This window comes from Natator depressus, chromosome 9, assembly GCF_965152275.1.
Source record: "Natator depressus isolate rNatDep1 chromosome 9, rNatDep2.hap1, whole genome shotgun sequence".
Lineage (NCBI taxonomy): Eukaryota > Metazoa > Chordata > Testudines > Cheloniidae > Natator > Natator depressus.
The window spans coordinates 95855497-95874304 of record NC_134242.1 but is presented as its reverse complement, the minus strand read 5'-3'; the positions used below and the strand labels follow the sequence as shown (position 1 = coordinate 95874304).

General features: G+C 46.3%; 1 protein-coding gene and 2 long non-coding RNA genes across 3 annotated transcripts in view; 2 read left to right on the top strand and 1 right to left on the bottom strand.

Annotated features, from left to right (window-relative positions):
• LOC141993658 (uncharacterized) overlaps window positions 1-3430 on the top strand; it is an 89647-nt gene extending 86217 nt beyond the window's left edge. Inside the window, exon 3 of the long non-coding RNA XR_012640924.1 lies at window positions 3123-3430. This is a non-coding gene — a long non-coding RNA (uncharacterized LOC141993658). The remainder of the gene's footprint in view (window positions 1-3122) is intronic.
• LOC141993657 (uncharacterized) overlaps window positions 1-4165 on the bottom strand; it is a 136025-nt gene extending 131860 nt beyond the window's left edge. Inside the window, exon 1 of the long non-coding RNA XR_012640923.1 lies at window positions 3746-4165. This is a non-coding gene — a long non-coding RNA (uncharacterized LOC141993657). The remainder of the gene's footprint in view (window positions 1-3745) is intronic.
• A 1075-nt stretch (window positions 4166-5240) lies between these two features.
• ZIC3 (Zic family member 3) lies at window positions 5241-9672 on the top strand. Its single transcript, XM_074963198.1, has 3 exons — window positions 5241-6657; window positions 7788-7951; window positions 8735-9672. The coding sequence occupies exons 1-3, from the start codon at window positions 5241-5243 to the stop codon at window positions 8915-8917; spliced, it is 1764 nt and encodes a 587-aa protein (XP_074819299.1). The 3' UTR covers window positions 8918-9672.
• Window positions 9673-18808: the final 9136 nt, after the last annotated feature.

Genomic DNA, 18808 nt, shown 5'->3' with positions numbered 1-18808 from the left:
GCCTCTGTGTAAAATAATAATAATAGGCGGGTTGCATTCTAAAAATAATCAAGAAAAGGAGTATTAGCTAATGTGGGGTTTTCAGGACAAATCTAGACGTGATTTTTTAAATCTATGCGGTAAACGTAGAATTAAGGCACTGGCAGTGATGGGGGGGGGGGGTGCTGTTGTTTTTTGCTGTCCCTTTAGAAATGGATGTGGGCTCCCCAGATGGGAAAGTTCCTAAAGTCCGAGACATAATGCACACCTAAGACTAAGGTGTCTGAATTCACCCCTTAGACGTTTTTAATTTGCATTTTTACAAACACACATATAAGGAATACGAGAATCCACAGAGGGCACAACATCTTGCAAGAAGGGAGTGACTATAGTGGGCCCGAAAAAACTTTGTATTCAGCAATTAATTACCGTCTCCACGTTATGGTCCCCTGGCATATTCCACCGTAAGCACAAATACTGTAAACACGTCCACCTCAAACTCCGGCGTGTTTTCCCTCTGTAGCTCGCAGAGAGAAACTGAGCTCCCAGGTTCTCTGACTGAATCAGGCTGTATGTCACGAATTGTTTGGGCTTTTGAGAGCCCTGGTTTTGCAAAGGGAAGAACCCGTTTTATGTATGTATTTATTTTAGTCTTAAGCATAATTGAAATATGCCCCTCAGATTTTGCAACCCAGCGGAACCATCCGTTATTTTAACCTGGTTTTTGTTCCCGCGTGGATTAAAATAGAACCTAAACTTCGCCCCGAAGCCAAATACAGGAAAAGATACTGGAGTTAAACAAGAATTCCGCTCCTTTTATTTACAGTATGTCCCTGATGTTCTTCCAAAGCATCACCCTGGCAGTTCAGCGATCTCTGCGTGCTTACTGGAGATATTTGCTTACCTTTCTATTGCTTTTGATTATCTAGGCTCTAGCATACAATTCACCCCATGCATTTATTAAATTTAATTCATTCATTACAGTACGCGGAGAGAGCGGGCGAGTTCCTACACACTTCCATTTTTTATAAACACAGCTCGTGTTTTTCACCCCCATTTTCGATACATTAAAGTATTTCTTCCTGCCTCTCTCTGCACTTTGATTTTCTGAACCCCTTTCTTTGTCGAAGTTCAGACCTGTTTACTTCAGCCGGTATCTCTGAAGTTCAAATGTACATGTGATTACCCCTCGACTGATTGACAGTTACAATGAAAATGTCTCATTCGCTTCTGGTTTGCATTTAATTACACTGGAATTGCAATATGGTTATGGCAAAAGAAAAACTACATTCCTTTCCGCTTATTAGTGAGATCCATTTGTCTATGATACACTGAATTGTAAAAGGAATTTAGCGCTCATAAAATATTTGCCTTTCTAGCTGGGCTGCGGTTTGAAAACAAAAACTCTTTACACGGCCATCAAAAAACTTCCAGCCCAACCCAGCTATTCGCTTTTCAGCAGGCACAGAGCTGATGAGAGATCAATACAGAAACTTCACCTGGAAAGCCCCATAGATACATTATCTTTAATGGGAAAGAAATGGCTTTGGGAAATTTGCCTCTTGTCTGACATTTCTGTGGGGAGTATCTGGGGCCCAGTCTCGCAGTTTTCACTCTGGCAATAGGACCATCGACTTGAATGGGAGTTTTGCTGGAGTAAGGGCGGTAAAACGAGATTTACAGTCAAGAAAACGCCCTTTTTGTCAGTTTCACGCACACACAAATGATCCTGGGCCTGATGTGCGTTGTAAAGCGAGACGTACGGTTTGTCCGAGGGTAGGAGGATTTCGCAAAACCATGGGCACAGCAAATGGCTTCTTCACTCTATAAAACTCCCTCCCTCCCTGTATAACCAAAGAATCCTGTATTGAAATAAACCAGGGGTCATTCGCAGGAAGGGAAGGCGCTTGCTGCTTGAAAAGGTCTTTCGGGTTTTGTGGGTGTCCAATTCCAACCCCAGTCCAGATTTAAAAATAAAACAAACTAAAAAAGGGGCAAATTGCACAAATATGCGTTTGACCTGAAGCTGGAATAGGGATCCCCGCCTACTTTATCCATGCAGACTAAAAACGCCGGATGACGATTCAGCAATGCTAATTTCTTTGTGCATTTTTTATATTTAATGGCTTTAAAGGTGAGAGATATTTGACCTCTGTCTCTGCGAAATAAACACAAGGAATCTTGGACTGGTTATACAGTATACTGCAGTGAATCGAAACCACGATTCAGTGAACTTGTGAAAAGACAAACAAACCAATCACGTTGGTTTAGATGCAAAAAGGAAAAACAGAGAATGCGCTTTCCTATTAAATGTATGCAATTACTGGATATTTAGTTTCCTAATGCAAAATAAAAACAAGACCATCTACAATCTTTTATATACATACAAACATTATTACACACGCGCGCATACAGACCCGGCAAAGTAGACCTGGGAAACGTATAAAACAAAGATTTATGGGCTAGTTTATGTCGCCTGATCCACAAGTAGACTCTAGTATCTCAGTGCTGCTAACGTTGCCTTCTGCTAAGCATAGCCTGGTTTCAGGAATGGCGAATCGGGGCTCGTTTAAAGCTACAGTGTCTTTCCCCGCTCGGGTTGCTTCTCTTGAGAAAATTTGGCGCTTTTACCACTAAAGAGCTAATATTTTGATATGCAAACGCCCCCCCCCCCAGCTTTTTCTGTGTAAAGCCAAGTTCGCCTCCCTCCTCCTCCACCGTGTTGAAAGGTTCCCTAAAAAAAACTCGTGGCTGTCTGGCAACAGGGACTAGACTCTGAACTTCACTTTCTTTGCTGAGTTATTTATTTAATGAATGCTAAGCGGCCAGCAAGCCGCTCACATCTGGATAAATTTACCCATCCACCCTTTCAGAGCACCTGGGTCAAAAGAGAAACCACCCAACAAACAACAAATCCCCTCCGATGACAGAGCTCGCCCTGGGTTTTCGTGGTGAGCAGCAGAGCGCCTGGAAGCTGTTTTACATCATATTCAGGCTAAAGACAATGGACAGAACTACACGTGAGGCCTTCTGCAAAAGCAAAGGTCATTCGCCCTCGGTTGCCCCAGGTCGGGAACTTCACAGGCATTTCTCTACCCAACACTGGGTTGATGATCTAATTGAATTATGCCTTTTTGTTACAGAGACAACACAACACGTGCTGGAGGTAATTAATTATCCGACCTGGGCCCTCGCTCCGGCCGACACACAGACCAGGTACAGCACTTGGAAAGCCCCCTTCGGTTTGCAGTGAAACACGGAAAGGGGAAAGTTAGACGAACTTGGCTGAGCCCCTTGAGCGACACTGTAGTGATGTCGGAGACCAGGGGCACTGGATATGGACCATCAGAAAACGGCCGAGCAGGTTACTGCTTTGGGCCTGAGTTTCGCGCACTTCCTCTCACTCCACCCCCATCAGAGCCCTCAAGCATATTCTCAGATCTACACACACCGCACCGAACAAAGAACAACCACTGCATAGTCTCCGAGCTTTTAAATCCTTCCTTGTTCATTTTATTTTCTAACACTGATTCTCAGAGTTTAATGTGCCCCGTTTAGGCAAATGCCTCCCTGTTTGGTGTGTGTGTGAGAGTGTTTGTGTGTGTGAAACAAAACCCGAAGCAAACGGTATCCTCGGAGCCAGAACCCCGTCTCTCCTCCCCCGAAATCTGCATTAAATCGACTATTTTTCTATTGCAAGCGGGGTTTATTGTTTGTTTGTTTTTTTTCTAGATGCAATAATCTAAGACAGAAGTGACTCACTCACCTTCCAACTTTGTGAATGTTCTTGATGGATGTGGAGTGTGAATTTTGATTGGTTTGATGGGAGATGGTGTTACTACTGAGGGAGATTTTATATCGGTGGCTTTTTTTTTCAAACCCTAAAATAAAGAATGTGAAGTCTTTCCTGGGGCTGATTGGGGGGAAGGATGTGAAAGGGCTGCAGTTATAAAGCGCTGCTTGAAGCAGTCTCTCAATGCGTCTCTGAACTTGATCAGATTTTATGTTTCCTGCAGAGAGACGGCGGCAATCCTGTGAGACTAGCTCAATAGACAGACTTTGGGGCTCAGCAAATCTCAGGATATTACAATTACAGCCATCTTTCTTTCTGCCTTTTATTTCCACTCTTGCTCCCCATAGTTCTTTGCAAATGCTTTCCAGAACAGAAAATGAGCGGATTTATGGGGCTGTCTGCAGCAGATAATTATTTCAAGGCAGAACGTTGCAACTGCAAAATAATAATAAAGTCCATCAATAAATAAATACAATAAAATAAACAAAAAAGGCGACTTTGATTGAGGCTTTGGTCCACATCTCTAGAGCAATTTATACAGTGATAAAAGCGAATCATTTACACTGTTTGTGGAGCTAAAACCCACGGCATTTAAGCTTAGGAACATGGCGGGTTTATGCCCTTTATCTTGTTCAGCCCAAGATTTGAAATAATCTCTTTTTTTTATTTCCTTCATCTTCTTGTGGGGAAAAAGAAGCGGTGTGTGGCGGCTAAACCTAAGCGAGGCCCACCAAATTTAGCACCTAATACAATCGCTTTAAAGTCGAGGCGGTTCAGTCTCCCCCCCTGCCCCCGCCCGCAGGAAGGGAGAGCACGCAAACGTTTGGCGAGCCGCTCTGATTTATGCCGCCTTAATTTTTATTCGTTTTTAAATCTTTTCTTTTTAATAGCACGAGAGATTTACGACTTCCAATCAAGGTGCCGTTTTGCAGCAGCTGGATCGCACCCGCGAAGGGCTACAGCCGCTATCCCGTTGCTCTCTGTGTCTTTTGATCTCTCCTTTGGCCCGTTAGTGGCTCCCCACGCGTTTCTTGGTTTATTTGTTTCTTAAAAAACAAAACAAAAACAAAACCACCCCCCAACCGGGACGCTTTAAAACGTGGGTGGAAGCAGGCGGGGGGGACGCACAGAGAGCGGGATGCGGGGGGGGGGGGACTAGTGCATGGGATCCCGGGGACCGAGGGCAAGGAAGAGGGGAAAGGGAGGCAAGCACGGGACGGGGGAGCAGCCGGGAGCTCCGGCTCGCTCGCTCGGGCGGGCGGGCGGGAGGCCCCTTTAATGCGCTCCCGGCCCCAGCCGCTGCCGCGCGCCCCAAGAGCTGGGCCGGCCAACAAAACATGTGGGCTCGCGGGCACCCTTTAACCTCACCTGCGAGCCGCTAAAGCCGGGCGGGCCAATCAGCGCGCCGGCCGGGGCGCGAGCGGCCAGAGTCAATGTTGCACGCTGCCACTCACGCGCGGCGCGGCCAATGGGCGGGCCGGCCGGGGGTCAGGTGACGCCTTGCCAGCCGGCTCCCCATTGGCTGGGCGCGGGCTGGCTCCCGAGTTGGTTTATGTGCGGGGAGTGCGCGCGTGAGGGGAGCAGTCCAAGGACGTTGCCGGGCGGGAGCGGAGGGGCCGGACGCGGAGCCGGGCAGCCGGGCTGGGGTGCGCGGCGCTGCCCGGGGCTGGGCGGGGACGGGGGGCGCGGGGCAGCCCCCAGCCGGGCGCGCGTGGGGCGGTGTCGCGTGGGGTTGTGTCGCGGCCGCCGCCCGCCCGCGGTGCATGAGCTCGTCCCCCCGCGCCTGGCCCATTGTGCTGGGGGGGACCCTCCCTCGGGCTCCCGCCCGCCCTCCTCCATGGCCATGCTGCTGGACGGGGGGGCGCAGTTCCCCGCCCTGGGCGTCGGGGGCTTCGGGGCCCCCCGCCACCACGAGGGGCCCAGCCGCGGCGACGCCGCCGCCGCCGCCGGGATGGGGCTGAGCCCCTTCGGGGACGCCTCGCACGCGGCGGCCTTCAAGCTCAGCCCGGCCGCCCACGAGCTCTCGTCCGGGCAGAGCTCGGCCTTCACCCCGCAGGGCTCGGGCTATGCCAACGCGCTGGGGCACCACCACCATCACCACCACCACCACGCCGGCCAGGTGCCCGCCTACGGGGGCGCGGCCGCCGCCGCCGCCTTCAGCTCCACGCGGGACTTTCTCTTCCGCCAGCGGGGCGCCGGCCTCGGGGAGCCCGCCCCCGGGGGCGCCCAGCACGGCATCTTCGGCGGCTCCCCCGGCAGCCTGCACGGGCCGCCGGGCATCGCGGAGAGCCCGGGCTACCTGCTCTTCCCGGGGCTGCACGAGCAGGGCCCCAGCCACACCTCGCCCGGCGGGCACGTGGAGAACGGGCAGATGCACCTGGGGCTGCGGGGGGATCTCTTCGGCCGGCCCGACCCTTACCGGGCCGTCTCCAGCCCCCGCACGGACCCGTACGCCGGCGCCCAGTTCCACAACTACAACCCCATGAACGTGAACATGGGCATGAACGTGGCGGCCCATCACCACCACGGCCCGGGGGCTTTCTTCCGCTACATGCGCCAGCCCATCAAGCAAGAGCTGTCCTGCAAGTGGGTCGAGGAGAGCCAGATCAACCGCCCCAAAAAGAGCTGCGACCGGACATTCAGCACCATGCACGAACTGGTCACCCATGTGACGATGGAGCATGTCGGGGGGCCGGAGCAGAACAACCACATCTGCTACTGGGAGGAATGTCCGAGGGAGGGCAAGTCCTTCAAGGCGAAATACAAACTGGTGAACCACATTCGGGTTCACACGGGGGAAAAACCGTTCCCTTGCCCGTTCCCAGGCTGCGGGAAAATCTTTGCCAGGTCCGAGAATCTGAAGATCCACAAAAGGACGCACACAGGTAAGGAGGGAGACGAAAAACGGGGTGCATGAATTATGAAACGGTGGGAATTAAAGAACCCCCCTCAAATCGAAATATACTCCTCCCCATCGATCCCACCGTGCGAGACCGAAAAGCGGGAATCAAATGCTACTTTCCTCGGTTTGGAGCTAAGTTACAGCTTGTTCGCGGTTCTTTAAAACTTCTCACTCTGCGAGTTTGGGTCGTTTAACATCCGCATGTTCCACGCGCTTGTAAATTTCAGTCCAAGAAGAGCAATTGCTTATTTCTCTATAGTCTAGCTTGACAGAGAGAAGATTTTGTCCGATTTTTTTGTTGGCTCGGTTTGGGGGTTTATATGAGGCAAAGAGAAATTGTTTTGTGTGGATTGCTTTACATAAGATTTAGCTCTCTGCGTACATTCTGTTAAGGAAACCATACAAATGCTAATTCAATCTAATTTTCGGTTACTTCCGTTCTTTTTTAGTCTTGATTGGCACATCTCCTAATTAAATCAGTGATACTTTTGTCAAAGTATTTTTATTTGGAGCTCTGTCTTCAATTCAGGTCTCCACAAAAGTGAAGTAAAACTAGAAAAGGCAGGAAACCCACACATTTTCCTTCTTGTTGAGCGCATCTTGTAAAACTGTCTGTTGCTCCAGAATTTATCTGGATTTGCGCTCCCCCCTCTTCCCAACATCAAGTACTGGTAGTCTGCCTTTAACACTTCGCTTAGCACAACCGTTGCATTTGAAAGAGGCAAATTAAAAGTAACAAAGGACGGATTGAATTTAACTGTAACGTAACAAATCCTATTGTCTGATCCTTTTTTGTGTGTATGTGTGTGTGTGCATACTACCTCAGCCGAGGTGTTTGAGGGGTAAAGCTTCGGAAAGGAGGGGGTTGAAGGGAAATAAAAGTTAAATAATTAAGGGAAAAAAGAAATAAGTGTTTGATGCTTGGTGCGTTTCCACTGACATTGAAGGAAAACGGTTTGTGAGACGACGGACGAAAGCCAAGAGAGAGTCTGTCTTCCACTGTGCAGCAAATTAATTGTTTTAAGTGAGTTGCCAACGTGACCGATCCGCTAGCGGGGAATCAAAGTGAACCTTTCCTCTGTAGCCTCCTTTAACCCTTTCTGAATTTTGCAGGTGAAAAACCTTTTAAGTGTGAATTTGAAGGCTGTGATAGACGTTTTGCGAACAGTAGTGACAGAAAGAAGCACATGCATGTACACACTTCAGACAAGCCTTATATCTGCAAAGTGTGTGATAAGTCTTACACGCACCCCAGCTCTCTTAGGAAACACATGAAGGTAATTAACTCTTGATCGCTTTACTGTTACTAAATATCATCTCGGAGCCTGTTCTCTCTCTCTCTCTCTCTCTCTCTCTCTTCCCCCCCACCCCCCTTAACCTACATTTGAACAATGGTCGGTGCTGCTTTAGGATGGCACAATTCACCCATTCGGAAAGATTTATGTTAATAGCATTTTACATTCGTCTCCGATTGATAAAAATGATCAGTAGGACCGTATATTTTCGCTCTTATCTCACAGTTCAGGCTGTAATTGATAGCTAGGCCCTTTCAGTAATAACAGTCGTTTGGGTAAATTGCATTCTTTCTCTTCTTGTTCCAGAGACCGAATAGAAAAACATGTCCTGCAGCTCTTCAGTGAGGGATATGTAGCTACTAACGATTACTGGCGAAGAAAGTATTGGCATGTTTTAAAAACTTTGACATCAACAACCAATGCTGAACATTTGTAAACGATATGTTCAAGTCAATACCTGGCATTTCCACAATCAAACTCTAATAACTAGCTGGCATAAATGGTGGGGAAAAATATTCTCAGATTGTCAGTAAGGAGGGGGGAGGGAGAAAACTCGCTTTAAAATTACAATCTCACAGCTGCATGGATAAGTTTTCCATTCCCCGAATAATTTATGATTTGTTGACTGTATTAGGGTCATCACGTAGGAAGTGTAAATACTTACCTGAGTCATCCTGCGCTGTTCGTCGTGTTCGAACTCTGCTACTTGGACCGAGTAGTGTCAGTGTGACATGATATTTCTCATATTATACCTGTTCCTTTTAGGTTCACGAATCGCAAGGGTCAGATTCCTCCCCAGCTGCCAGTTCAGGCTACGAATCGTCCACTCCGCCCACTATAAGTTCTGCAAACAGTAAAGACTCTACTAAAAGTCCTCCATCAGCAGTTCAAAGTAACACAAGCCACAACCCCGGACTTCCACCCAATTTTAACGAATGGTACGTCTAAGGACAAAGCAGCCAAGCTTAACTGTAGACTGGACCAAATGAATTCAAAGGAAAACTGAAAATCAATCACACGGAAATGGAGTTTTCAGGCAAACAACCGTACAGGGCTACATCCAGTTCATTGCAATTATCCAGGAAAGGGTTTTTAATTTTTTTGCAAGATCCAGACGCTGGACTAGCATGTCCTTTTCTCAGGATTGGATTTTTTTTGTTTGGTTTTGGCATTTGCAGTAATTTCTTTGATTTTTTTTCCTCTTCCCTCTTCCAATCGCCTCCCCTTCTCCCTTCATTTGAACACTGTTTTTTATTTTTTATTATTGTCTCTCTCCTTTTTTGGCTTTTTCTTCCTTCGGTGGGATGCTGACATGAGGATGCAAATTCTCCTTCGCCTTAGTGGTGATTGTTTAAACTCACATTCTTAAAACGTGCCAAAGTCCTGTTATGTCTTGAACCTCTCTCTCTCTCTCTCACTCTCTCTCAGAGCATTATCCTTGTGAATGTATTCTCGTCTGATGGGTTCGTCCGGTATTTTTCAAGATGAGGCCGTGGTGTTATTCTACCCAGATTGTGACCGTTTAGTAAAACAGTTGCCTTTTTGTAATACCCTTTTTTGTAAATACATATCCATGATGCCATATTTATCGTTTGTAATTTAATTATTGATACGAAGTGCCGGGAACTGAACAATATTTATGGGGGGGAGGGAAAGTGTTTTCTAACAAAAAAAAATACCCAACAAAAAAATTACAAAACTCTGTACAGTTTTTGGTTATAACTGCTTTAGCATTAAAAATTTATTGTTTTTGAAAGAACACAATGGAATAGTTTTTGAACCACTGTCTTGTATTTCCTTATTGCTTTGTGAACTACTCTTTACACCCAGCACTGGCCGAGTAACCACATATCAAGGTGTTTGTATCTCATCCCCATTCTTTATAGGAATTGGTTTCCCTATTGCAGGCTAGCAATATACAGTGTTCCTTTCAATAGGGGAATGAGGGTCGTTGTTGTTTTTCCTTGTCTCCGCCCCCACATCCCAGTGGTTTGTTTTCACCTCGAGCTTCATATGTTTGTTCCTGCACTTTCTGCGAGCGAATCAAATATTACTGACCTGTCCTGTGAGTGTCCATGACGTCTCTCTATCTTGCACTTCAAAGAAAAAGAGCTGCATTTCGGCCTCCCAGTGCTGCATCCGTAAACATCAGAAGGTAAATGCAATGAGTTTTATCTTTGTGTGTGGCTCCTTTTTACCCTATGCAGAAAGGCATGCATATGTCTCCATGGATGGATGGATATACACACCCACCTCTCTCTAGCTCTGTATCTATATATATGCTTTTTAAGAGGTTTAGCATGAATCTGAAATAGCTGGGTGGTGAGTAAAAGAGCCAGTTCCATCTGTTTACTTCAGATTAAAGTAAGTGCTTCTTAAAAGAATTATAGTTTCTCCGAGTATTAGAAAAGAAAAAAAAAGTGGATTTGTTTGGCTGTATATAACCCAATACACAGTTATCAAAATTATTCTGTATAGCCAACCCTATGATGACTTCAATAGTGTTTCTAGAAAAACACTATAGAAATTCTTTGACAAATATATTTTGCAAACCTAATGAGTTGTTGAGAGATGCTGATGAATTATTTCCATTAAAATCAGTAACATATGAAATACAATTGTTTGTTTTTGTAATAAAATTCTAACCTGGACATTTATTTTCTTTGGCCAAAGGAACATCGTAACTGAGCATATACACAATTCTGGAAAACTAATATCTGTTTGATAATTAAATGTTTTTAAAAGATAACCAATATTTAGTCATGTTTAGGAAGATTTATCAGTTTTCACTTTATACATGAAATTTAGGATGGTATGTTTTTATATTTAGTTTTTGGTTTCTAATTTTAGGTTAGTAATGAAGGCAAAGTGTGAACAGGGACTGTATTAAGGAAATGAAAGGCAGGAAATGGGGAAAAGATTGAAGAATTTAAGAGAGAAATGTTAGCTTGATAAATTACTACTGAAAAACAAAAAACACAAACCAAAACCTTCCCTCCCTCCATACTTCCCGCTCCAAAATATTTAAGATTTTTCATTTGTATCAGGATGATCTCGGTTGATGTAAACAATTAATGAATCCACCGTTTTGGTTTTTTTTTTTTTTTCTCCCTGAGTTTTGAAAACTCAATCTTAGAATATATACACAGACTGGAGTGGACTGCTGTTTCTAATATTCATTTTGCATTTGGACCATCCTGTGCTTTGTTTAACTTTCTCAAAGTTAAAATACAGCCCCGTTCATTTTTAATTAATAAAAGATGCCATCTTTCCAGAAGTATTGGGAATGGAAATTAAAAATAGATTGTATTGGTTTTCCTAAACTTGTGATTAAGATGAACTAATTGTTATATCTTATCTGCAGGATTTAACAATATATGATGCTACTGACTAGCACCACTTGTGTACATACATAGAATGGAAGGCAGCATTTGAAGGTGTACGCAGTTCAGCTGGAGAAAGCAACTTACTCTGTAGACTGTTAGCATTTCCCCCCTAGCTCTAAGGATGTGAGTAATTTGATGGGAGCCCTGCTGCACCTTTCATGTCTGCGTTTCCCCCAGACAGTCCCATCTTGAACTTGACACTGGGAAGGGCTGGACTGAGAATGCTGTTTGTTTACTTCTTGCTTTAGGATTTCTTTTATTTTAGGCAACTTAGATCAGATGCACAAATCGTTTTTTGGAAAAAAAAGAGAGAAAAGTTGATCGGAAATAACGCCTGAGACCAAGCAGATCGATTAGGATCTTTGACACGATGCCTGGACTTCCAAAATGAGGACTAGTTCGCCAGTTTCTACAATGCTCTTTTCCATGTCCTACCTTTCCCACTTGAAAGAATTACCTTTGATTTAAAAAATGTATTTCGATTTCTTCTGTGGAGCTAAATATTTCTTTTGCGATACACAGAGCAGACTTGGACCGCAAGGCAATGGATTGGAAACCCTGCACCATTAAAGTTCTCAGCTTTACACCGAAGCAAGTAGCCCTGTGCCACGCTGCAAAATAAAGGAAAAGCGCAAGGTGAGACGTTTTGTATTGCAACATGCTACTAATAAAATAAGAACTAAATGCAATAGATTGTTGCCGTGTGACAATTAAATGAGCTTTTAAATTTTTTTTTTTTTACATTTTCTGAACCTTTCCCAGTTACCTTCAGGTCTTACCAGACAATTCTCCATGATCATTTTAAAAATGCTCTTTGAACAGTAAGTTAGGGAGTTTTGCGTGTTCACCGCCCTGACACTGGACCTGTAACATAAATCTCTAAATGCAGATTGGTTCGGTTTAACTGAGATGTCCATTCCAGTGCTGTGCAGGAGCCCTAATGTTGGCCATTGGATTTTGGAATAACTTTCGGAGCGTTAAGTAGAGGGGGCAGGGTCGCTGGCCCGGGCTGCCCGCTGGCTTTCCGACGTTGCAAATCTTTTAAATGCTGTCAGACGCTTTTTGTTGCAGCTCCGGAAGCATCCCGGTGCTTGTTAAGCTCGCCCTTCCCCGTCTTCCGAGCCTCCGGTTTGAGCCTACGAGCCCCAGGCTCGCTGGGGGAGGAAAGGACTGGGAGCGCCGGGAAGTGTGGGGCTGGAAAGGCGGAGACGCGGCCGCCCGGAGCACACGGGGATATGCCAACAAGTGGTGGGTGTGGGTGTGTCTCGGGGGGCTAAGTCGCTGCCCCCCAGAAGAAAGGGGAGGGAGAATCGCAAGGGGGCGGCGTTCTCTCTCTAAATCCGTGGGAGAGAGAATCATGCCAAACCGGCCCGGCCCGGAGGATCCCCTCGCTGGAGGCTGCTGGACCCAGGAGGATCGCCCGGCCCGGCCCGGCTTGGCTTGGCTTGGCTTGCTGGCTCAGACTCCAGCCCCGCTGAACCGCCCCCTGGCTGGAGTGCAGCCCCCAGGGCGGGCAGCCCGGATCGGCTCCTATTTTGATTTGCTCCGATCCTGTGGCACCAAAGCCCCGGTTTATTTGTAGTCGGGACTTAACCCTGGCCCGGTGGAGCCGGCCTTTCCGCAGCGAGGCACCGCCGGGGAGGGGGGGCTGCTGCTGCCACCCGGCCCCAGGGCAAGTGGCTGCAACCCAGCCCCCCCTCTTCCCCACCCCATTAGTATGTCGGGGTCGGGGGTCCACTCTGGCTCGGGAACCCGGCTGCTTAGCGAGGGGGAGTATTTGTCTGGGGGAGGGGCGCAGGTTTGCAGCTGGCAGCAGCGCCCCCCATCCCAGCCGGGGGGGGGGGTGATCGTGGGGAGCAGCAGTCCCCGCCGGGCGGGGGGAGGTCTCCTGGCGCTGCGGGCTGGGGCTGCCCGGAGGGGGACTGGGACCTGCCTGCCCCTCCTTCCCTCCCCTCCCCCCGCCGCTTCCCTTTCAAGCCGCTTTGAAAGCGCCGGCGAGCCACTGTTCCTCCCCCCGGGGCGCTGGCGCAAGCGTTGGGCTGGGGGGAGCCGCATGGCGGCGGGCTGGGCCAGGCCCTGGGGCACCTGCTCCCCGGGGTGTCTGGGGGGGACGGACGAACGGACACGTGGCTGCTTCGCCCCTCCCTGGGCAGGGGAGGCTCTGCGGGAGTTGGGGTCGCCCCGGGCTGGCCCCCCAAAACAGCTGCACCAGCGGGGGTAAAGAAAGTGGAATGGGGCGGAGGTGGAGCCCCCCCCAATTGCCCTGGAGCGGGCTGGGTGCAGCCTGAGCCGCCTCCATGTGCGTGGGGCAGGCAGCCCCATCCCGGCCTTAGCGCGCCGAAGCTGCCCGTTTGCTCCACGGTCCCGGGGCCATGGGGGTAGCTGCAAAGGGGGCCCGCTCCAGCCAATCCGGGCGCAAGCCGTGTTGGCAACTCCCCTGGTTTTTATCCTGCAGGAGGGGCTGGGGGATTTCCCCCTCTTCCAGGCCCCAGCCCGGGGGCAGAGATCCTCAGCTCTCATTACAAAAAGAAAAGTGAGTTTCTAGCCCTCCTGCTCCCAGAGAAAAGGCTGACGGGGAAGCCATCGCTCCCCCATGGGCTGGCATGTATCGTTTTGTTTTTGTTTTTTTTTTAAATTCCTGATTTTATTGAAGTCAATCTGAGGACTTGGGGAAGGGCTGACTCATGATTGTCAAATGCTTGGGGTTGTGGCCACCCTGCTCATGGCCGCGGTCCCTGATCACACCAGGGTCCCAAGTTAACTTCAGTGGCTTTCCACGGCCAGCGTTTTTTATTTTTTGCTGGTATGTGGATGTGGGAGGGGTTAAAAGATGTCCCCTGTATTGTTGGTGCCAGGCTAGTTCAGCTTTCAATGCATCATAATTAATAATAGCTCTGCCTTTCTTCTCCAAGTGCATTACCCACGCAGCGTCCCGGCCTTTACAAAGAAAGGGGACTGGCCTGTTTCATGCTGACAGCTCCGACGCAGTTACTGACACTGGACTTACTTGCAAGAGTCAGCTTAGCAGGATTTTACCCAAACTATACAGACCCCAGGAAGTTTTTTAAAAGCAGTAACAAGGTTTCATTGCATAATAAAGAATCTAAGCAAAAGCAGCTGACCAGCCATCCCCATTCCTCTTCTGCCCTGCTTTATGATCCGTGAATAATCTGGTTCCTTTGCGGGTATGATTGTTTTTGCATATTTGCATACCTTAGGTGCCAGCTTATGAAAATCATGTTTTGTTTAAAGGTTTGTGTATGTTCTAAGCCCCGGCTGGTGCTTGAAGGCATGTGAACCAGTTGTGCTCCCATGTCTCAGTACTACCGCACCATTAATTAAGTTCCTATAGTAACTATTTTGGCTATAAAACTCTCTTGTTTCTGGAGCGGTGCCTGTCCTATGGTGCACGTTGCCGGTCCTCTTTTTTTATAATGTTTCTAATCTAAAAACACTGCATATTAGCTCGTCAGCTTTGGACTAGACTGACACTCCCAACTGCCCCAACACAAGTGCCGTTACTATGGTCAATCTAATTATGTGGGGAAATGTCTCTGCAGAGAGAGAGTACTGTTTTCGGAGAGGAACACTTCAGGAGATAGCCTTACATTTTCTGCAGAAAAATAATCTTAAAACTCCGCTGCCTGTAAAAACAAATAATTAGATTCAGACTGGCTAATCTGCACATCAGTTGAAATAAGACACTTGTTTAACCTTGCTACAACATTAGCATGGGTTAGAAATATAGGCTGTCTCCTGCAAAGGCATACCCCTGTGAACCTTTGCTTATTCATGGCATCAAAGCCCATGAGAATACTCACAAGAGCTTGGAACCTAGTCTAGGCAGATTGGCCTCCAGAAGCTAAGGCTGTCTTCTCTCCAGGCTCTGTGACATCAGTGGGAGCTCTGTATGCAGAGTTTAGGGATATGAGCAGGCTGAGGAATGAGCAGATATATTTTCATAGAATATGAGGGTTGGAAGGGACCTCAGGAGGTCATCTAGTCCAACTCCCTGCTCAAAGCAGGACCAATCCCCAATTTTTGCCCCAGATCCCTAAATGGCCCCCTCAACGATTGAACTCCCAACCCTGGGTTTAGCAGGCCAATGCTCAAGCCACTGAGCTATCCCTCCCTCCACAATTGATTGTGGGATGCTGAGTTTGATGCTCAGTAAACAAGGTATTCTGCTCTTTAGATATTTTTCAAGTACACACATGCTGCTTGGTTCCATCGGTTTGCAAGCAAGGAAAGTTTAATAAAAAAAAGCGTTTAGCTCAGCGTTTTTGTGTTGCCAGCTTGTTCAGTAGCATCAGCTGTTGAATTGCTAAAACTAGGCTTTGTCATGAGCCAGGTGGGAAGCTTGCCATGCCTGAAGTTGGACAAGTTCTTTTTTGTAGGGCCTGATCACATTGTTTCATTAAAATCTCTGGGTGTATTCCTTTGCAAAGACAAAGGCTATGCATGAGAGTAAACCGGGAGCCAGCCCTACACCCTGAGTAACAACAAGAGAGACACACCTATCTGGCTATGAGGGAAGTTAAGGACGGTGCGAGGCAGGCTTTAATTGCCCAGAAACCCTGAGGATAAATGGGGGTGGTTGCACTGTATATACGTTACTTCCCATGTCTTTGGACTTTTTCAGAAGGGCAGGGGGCTCCTCGTTTGAACCTGCATTAACTCCAGAGATACAAAATGGCTGTTATGCAGCCATTTTGGATATTTAACATGTAGATAAGGGCCCTGACTCAAAGACCACTGAAGACCGTGGTAGTCTTTCCATTTACTTCAATGGGCTTTGGATCAGGCCCTCCCTGCATTTGATTCCTGACACACCCTGCTTCCAGCATGTCTCTTTTCGGGTTACATGGCTGCACCTGGTATGGCAGGAGCAGGAAGGTGAACCAGTCCTCTACAGCCCCGTTAGGGTGACCAAGACAGCAAGTGTGAAAAATTGGGACGGGGTGGGGGGAAATAGGAGCCTATATAAGAAAAAGACTATAAAATCGGGGCATCTGGTCATCCTATGCCCAGTGTATTATGTGGAATAAACACTGTTCCACTGGGCATAGGATGCCTAGGGCCTTATCCTGCCATGCGTTCTCAACTGCTGTTCATTTCAATGGGAGTTGAGGGAGCTCATCATGTTGCAGGACCAGCAATGGATGTGCTGCTCTGTGTATCCCAGTCCAGGACATGGCTCCTTGCTGGTAGTATTGTGTCAGTAAATATAAACCCTCAATACTTTGGTTCACGCACCTTAAGGGCTGTATGCATTTCTAGCCTACAAGAACTGTTTGCTTTGCAAAATGTTGTAACAATTGCAGAAAGTCCCTGCAGGGGTTGCATAGGGCCGGGGTGTGTGTGTGTGTGTATATTATATATATTGCCAGAGCTGGCAATGTTATAATAGTATTTATAGCTATTTTGTATTTTTAATCTGTCTATACATTTATTTTAAAATGAATCTCACACGAGGATTCTATTATTTGCTCTAACACTTTCATAAATGTTCAATTGATATATGATAAGTAATCAACATGATGCAAAATAAAATAAAAGTCAAAATGTGTCATCTGTTCCTCCCTGTTTCCCCCCCTTCATGTTTACTTCTAGTCTTGCAAGAGGTCAATGCAGGGAACTCTCAGTGTCATCAGTGAGACCAAGGTTTACCCCTGTGACATTTGGTGTTTCAAGCTGGGCACCAGAAAAACGAGCCAAACAAATGAGGATTAAGGTCTTGATCCAGCATCCACTGGAGTCAGTGGAAACTTTTCCATTTATTTCAGTGGGCCCAACTGTTGAGATAACTTTTGCAAACACTAGTTACTATGAATATCCTAATTTCTATGCAGTTTTAATTTATTAAACCTACCATACTCTACTGTAGAGTCCGTGTGATGCTGTCTTTAATCAGGATGACATTGCAATGAAGTCTACATCTATTATAGTCCCAATTTCAGACTAAGGCTACTTGATCAACTTTTAAAAACACTGTTAAGGAAGTAGAACAACTGTAATACTAAAGTGACTCTGAGCTTATTATGTTTATTTATTTTACTTAACATTAAAAGAAAATATATGTAGTAAAGAGAACACTTGTTATTGAAAGCTTATCAGCACTTGACTTTTTGTTGTTGGTATCCTATTTCTAGGTTTCATTATTTTATAGTAGAATAAGAAATGTATACTTCCAGATTGACAATACATTGTCATTGTGTAAGAATGAAGCCATCACAAATGTCCTGTACAAAGTTAAGAGTTACAGATGCATCAGTGAAACATTTATTGGTTCTGACAATGTTTTCTTTCCTGTAATTTTCTGCTGTTAATCTTGGCCAATCTTTTACATAAAAGCTAATTGTCAGTGCCAGAATCTGATGAAATAGCATTCTGCAAAAAAAATTGATGCAAAGAAGGGACATTCAAGAAATACTGCATTTCATAAACACAAGCGCTAGAGCATCAGGAGAACAAACGTGGTTTTATGAACATAGTTATGAATATTTAAACATGCAAAATGAAAATGTTACTAAATGTCTGGTTTCCATTATCTTTCAATGAACATTTTCAATTCCTGAAAACATTAATAGCTGCGGGCACCATACCATTACACCACAAAAATGACTTATGTGTAATATGAAAGTGTATTAAAATGCACAAGTGGCTCTCCTGTCTTCTAAACTGAAGTGTTCTTGGAGTGAAAACAGAACCTTTTTGCATCTGTCAGCAACTTTGTTATTAAATTATACTAAAATCGAAGCAAAGTATTTGAAAATGTAAGATGACTTCAGCGTGTTTGGGGCTCCTTCCTGTAATCCCCTTTTGGACAAAATTCCCACAGAAGTCAAGATGATTAACATAATATTAATAAATAATAATTAATATTAAGTTCCCACAGGTGTGCTAGGTGCTTCATGGCAAACACAAAAGTCAGTTCCTTGCACTGAAGAGTTTACAGTCTGAATAAGAACAGTTTAGGGTCTACAAGAACTTCAGGATGTGGAGCTTAGCGCTTGGTCTGTAGCCCACTAAAGTCAAGAAAAAGACTCCCATTGACATCAATGCGGTTGAGATCAAGCCTTTAAATGAGAGTGTGTATGGTAGTTTAGATACTGATCCTCTGCATGAGGGTGACAACAGGGAACTCTTTTGTACTCCGCTGATTTTAATAGGGTTTTGTGAAGGCACAGCCATTTGACTGTAGGATCAGGGCTTTAGTGTTATGCAGTTACTTTTGCTACAAGGCATTAAGATAACGTTACACTTTACTGTGCTGCATGTGGTATAAACACAACATTTTCTTATGCATCAGGAAACTCTGTCATTTTGCATTCATCACACATTTAAGATGATGACTCTGAGCCTACATTCCTGGTGTGCCCTTTGTACTCTCATGTTTCTCCCACGGTTGCTACCATCAGCAAAGGTGGTAATTTTTAAGGCAAAGGACCGG